This window comes from Quercus lobata, chromosome 9, assembly GCF_001633185.2.
Source record: "Quercus lobata isolate SW786 chromosome 9, ValleyOak3.0 Primary Assembly, whole genome shotgun sequence".
NCBI lineage: Eukaryota > Viridiplantae > Streptophyta > Magnoliopsida > Fagales > Fagaceae > Quercus > Quercus lobata.
The window spans coordinates 12,593,894-12,599,079 of record NC_044912.1 but is presented as its reverse complement, the minus strand read 5'-3'; the positions used below and the strand labels follow the sequence as shown (position 1 = coordinate 12,599,079).

Genomic DNA, 5,186 nt, shown 5'->3' with positions numbered 1-5,186 from the left:
TTCATCACCTCGTCCCTAACAGCGTCAGCGTGTTCCTTCGACGGACGTCGAGGTGGTTGCTTTTTGGAGTAATGGATAGGTTAACGTTCAGGTGGTGATAGATGAAGCTCGGATCAACCCCTGGGGCCTCATAGACGTCCCATGCAAATACGTCCACATTTTCTTTGAGAAAACCAATTAGTTCGTCTTTTTCTTGGGGGGGTAGCTCCAAGCCAATTTAAAAGAACTTTTCTAGATCAATGCCAATTGAGACATTTTCTAGATCCTCGCATTTTGCCTCATCGGCTGATTCTCCACCGGGCAACGCCGGGGTGGTTAATTGCTATAAGTTGGTTTCAGCAGAGGTCGAGGGCTCAACATTGTGTTGGCGTGAGACGGCAGCCACCATGCATTGTCTAGCCATGGTCTGGTCCCCTATAATCTCTTTGACCTGGCTTTCCGACAGGTACTTCACCTTCTGGTGCAGGGTGGAAGAGACAGCTCCCAGGGCATGAAGCCAAGGCCTAGTGACAATGGCCGTGTAGGGTGAATAAGCATCAACCACAATGAAATCCACCTCCACTACGTCCGAACCTGTATGTATGGGCAGTCTAATCTGGCCCCTTGGAGTAACGGTTTTCCCCTTGAAGCTTACCAGAGGGGAATCGTATGCCGTTAAGTCCTTGGGTTTTAAGTTTAGCCCCTTGTATAGGTTAGGGTACATTACTTCCATAGCGCTGCCCTGATCTACTAACACTCTTTTCACATCATATCCTCCAATCCTGAGCGTGACAACCAGGGCGTCATTTTGGGGTTGGATGGTTCCAACCTTATCTTCATCTAAGAAGCCTAGCATGGGTAAGGCCATCTTCTTGGCCTTTTTGGACTCCCTATCGTCGTCCTCGGTGGAAAGCCAAGCCACAGACATTACTCTGGAAGGACAAGAGCCGGTCCTTCTCGGAGCAGCCAGAATAACATTAATAGCGCTAATGGAAGGCCTCAAGGTGGTGTCTTTTTGGGTCTCAGGAATCGCTTGTCCTTATTAGCCACTGGGATGTTGTAGGAGGTGCTTTAATTTGCCTTCTCGGACCAGTTGGTCCAAGTGGTACCTTAAATTCCTGCAGTCCTCGGTTTTGGTTGCGCTTCATGGGATCTCCTGCCATCTTATTTGGCCATTTGAAGAACGGCTCATGCTTAATTTTCTCCAGAACCTTATGCACTAGGTCTCAGAATACAACATTGACTGCCTGCGCATTGGCGGGTCCGAGTTGCCCTGCAAAGTCTCACCTCAATCAGTTGTTGTTGTTAAATTGGTTCGACCTGAAGTCCCTCCTCTCCTAGGGGATAACCGTCGCCTTACCTTTCCCTTGCAGCTGGTCCTCCTCCACTCTTTTGTATTTGTCAATTCGGTCCATAAGTTGGCGTATGATGGAAACAGGCTAGCCAGTCAAGGATTTCCTTAAGCCGTGCTCGGTTGGGAGGCCGCTTTTAAAAGTGCTGATGGCTACGTCATCAAATTTGCCATCCATTTCATTATACATTTCCCAATATCTGTCCGAGTATGATTTTAGGGTTTCTCCCTCATGCATGGATAATGACAACAAAGAACTCAGGGGCCTAGGAACCCGGCTGTTCGTAATGAAATGAGAGCCAAATGCTTGGATAAGCTGCTTATAGGAATCTATAGAGTTCGTCTTCAAGCCGTTGAACCACCTCATCGCTACAGGTCTTAGACTGGACGGGAAAACCTTGCACATCAGAGCTTCGTTCTTGGAGTGGACGGCTATTCTTTGGTTAAACTGGCTCACATGTTCTACGGGGTCCGTTCGATCGTTATAAACAATAAACATGGGCTGGTGGAAACGTCGAGGTAGCCTAGCCCCTTCTATCTCGCACGTGAAGGGTGACTTAGAGATTTGATCCAACGCCTTATTCATTGCGTCATTACCCAGGCCCCTACTGGATGGGCCCCTGCGTTTTCACCTGTGACGGTGCTCGTCTTTATAAGAGAAAGTCTCGCTTGGAGGAGTTCTTGATCTCTGCCTATAATTGTCATTCTCTTCATCATTAGAGGATATGTTAGAACTGGAAGGAGACCGCCTCCGCTGTGCATGGCGCAGTTTCTTTTTCAAGTAATCTATCTCCTGTTGCATGGCTTGGTTGTTGTTCTGTCTCCGGGATATGTGGCTGCCCACTTGGGAGCGGCTTTTGCTCGTCTGGACAGTATGCACACTCCCCTCTCGATTCCTCTCATTCTCCTAATTTTGTTCATGTTCGGGGCCAGGATAATTTTCCTGTCGTTGAGATCCCACGGGTTCTGTCCGTTGAGAGCTTGCTTGACGTGGGTTTTCTTGGTGTGGACCTGATCCTACCATGTCTAACTGTTACACTCACTACACACAAGTTCTCCCCTTAGACGGCGCCAATTGTAGGGTCACGATTTGGAGCCCAAGCCCAAGAGTTATGGGGTCTTGATCCAATGAGTCCAAAACAATGAATTTGTAGAGAATGGGTCAAAGAACTAGGTCGTAGCGAATTGGACAATGGTTAGTATTGAGCTAAACAACGATTAAGCACAAATAAAACATATTGATGTCCATAGACTGATAGTATATTGATCACCGTTGGATACTATGACAGTTTAAATTGCTACAGTGTTTTCTCTCTCTATTTCTTCCCCTCTTTCTCCTGGAGATCTCTCCCATTATGTAGTCCTCTTTTGGCCATCTTAATCCTACACTTGTTGATCATCTGAGCTCCCATTTGAGTGCCTGTCTCATCAGACACCCCCTTTAGCCTTCTGTGAGTTGTGGTAGCCAAGACAGTGCTGTTCAAAGGTCCTCTCCACATAAATGCAGCTAGAAAAGTAGCTGCAATGCATTTAATGTGGTGGTGGCAGCTTTCCTTTAGATATTTTGCATTTCTTTCTTCCCCGTATGTTTATGTGGCACATTCCCGTCACTAGGGCCTTTCGAAGGGGTTCTCTAATTGCCAGAGTTATGCACTCGAGCTACACCCATCGCATCCGAGGAGGTGTTCCTCCTCGGAAAATCCTTCTCGGGTTCCCTGTTTATGAGACCTTAATTGGGAGTCCCTTTAACAACCTTTTTCCTCTTTTCGGACTTGTCAATTGTCCCAGGTGAAGCCCAAAGCCCAATACATGATTTTGGGCCCTTACTCCCACATTAATAAATGTTTATTTTTAGGTATATTTTATATGTTTTTGGACATTATTTTAGGTTCTAAAATTAAGTAACAGCCATCAAAATTATTGAAAATGTTGAGACTTTGGTATAGATTGGCAAACCGTGAAATCAAGTGTGTATTGTAAGTGTAATGGAAGTGTACTTTTTTAATTACACATTCAAAGTATAAGTAGAATAAGTTATGATTGAGTATTATTTTTAAGTTTATATTCATGAATTTATTAGGCCGTTAGGATTAATATGAAAATAGAATAAAAAATGAATAGTCAAAAAAAAAAAAATGATACATTAAAGGCCAAAAAAAAAAAAAAATCAAACTTAAAGGACCAAAAATATACTTCATTCATTCATTATAATCATGCAAGTATTATTTCAAATTTTATGGTTGTTAGTAAGTGAAAATTCTTGAGTAGACCCTCAAAGTGCACCTCTCGCCTTATGGTTAAAGGCATTGGAGTGAATAGTGAGTTTTACTTCCCTTTTTGAACCAGGGTCGGTAAGAAAGGCCCGTTTGTTCAAATCGACCCGACAAACATCAAAGGGCTTACGCTGAAATCTGAACAAGCACTGACCTTGCCACTTTGCCAATTATTTAGTAAGTAGAGTTTAAATTTTAATGTTATATTATATCATTCAATTATTAGATGAAATAATTCAAGTTCGACTATCAAATTCAACTGACGTCAAAAAGAAAAAAAAAAAAAAAATCAACCAGTGAACGAGGATATCCATCAATTTAAATCTATAATATTCCAAATTGCTCCAAAGAATTTAGATTTCAATATATATAAAAGCAAAACTATTCGTTAATATTAGTCCATTATATATAATATTATCAATCCAGATTAATTTATCATTAAGGTTTTCCATCAATTTAAACTATATATTCCAAACTGCTCCAACGAATTTGGATATTTATATGTATAAAAGCACAATTATTTGTTAATACTAGTTAGAGGCCCGTGTATTGCACGGTTTTATACAAAAGCTTATAAAATAAATGTATAAATAATTACATATTTTAATAGATTCAATAAAAATAAAAGAAAAAATTATCAAGTATAAATAATTATCTCACTAAAATAAGGGGTAAGATTTCTTCCTAAAACTAAATTAAATTGATGATTCCAAATTGATAATTATTAAAAAAAAAAAATGTGGGCCCGGCCCAGAAATAGTAGGCTATTCCAAATTCAAGCCCGTCCGAGGAGCGTCCTGTCCGAAGAGAAACCACATATGAAGCATTACCCAATCCCAATAAACGCCAAGGAAACCTGTCCGAGGAGTAACTCCTCCTCGGACATCACGAAGCCCAGACGAGGAACTCTTCCCAGCCATTTCAGTTCATCCTCCCAACATATAAAATGAATAAAATCCAAAATATCTTATGGAGAGCTACCACCACATTAATTGCGCCCCAACCACCCTCTTGGCCGCATTAATGAGGAAAAGACCCCTGAACAGTACCGCCTTGGCCTCTGCAACTCACAAAGGGAGAGATGAGGGCGTCTGATAGGACAGGTACTCAAGTAGATGCTTAGATGATCAACAAGTGTAAGGTTGAGATGAGAGAAGGGGAACTATATAATGTAGTGGAGTCCCCCAAAGAAGGGGACGGAGAAACTGTATTAGGAACGGAAGAAATAGAATCATACGTGAGAGATCCATTCTTGTGTCTTTATTTTCTGCAACCATACTGTCCATGCATCAGACCGAATAGGCTCACTGAGGCCAAGTTCTTTGACCCATCCTCTACAAAATAATATATTGTGGGTTGCGCTTTGGGCCAAGGCTTGATCAAAAGAATTTGGGCCAGGAAAATCGTGCAACTACAATTGGCGCCGTCTGTGGGAAGAACTAGGGCATCAGCTAGCACGACGGTCAAGCATGGCAGAACTAGGTCCACACCAGGAGAATCCTCACCAGGCTAACTCCCAACAGACACAACCCGCTGAGTCCCAGAGGCAAAATAACCCCGTCAACCCAGGCCACAGGGGAAAT

General features: G+C 42.6%; 1 protein-coding gene across 1 annotated transcript; it reads right to left on the bottom strand.

Moving 5' to 3' along the window:
• Positions 1-322: 322 nt before the first annotated feature.
• Positions 323-907, bottom strand: LOC115961238. The gene has a single exon (XM_031080250.1). It carries the CDS (start codon positions 905-907, stop codon positions 323-325), a length of 585 nt encoding a protein of 194 aa, XP_030936110.1.
• Between the last annotated feature and the right edge of the window lie 4,279 nt (positions 908-5,186).

Bases quoted from the DNA above. Each gene is read 5' to 3' on its own strand.
- LOC115961238 (XM_031080250.1), bottom strand. From the start codon at position 907: ATGTCTGTGGCTTGGCTTTCCACCGAGGACGACGATAGGGAGTCCAAA.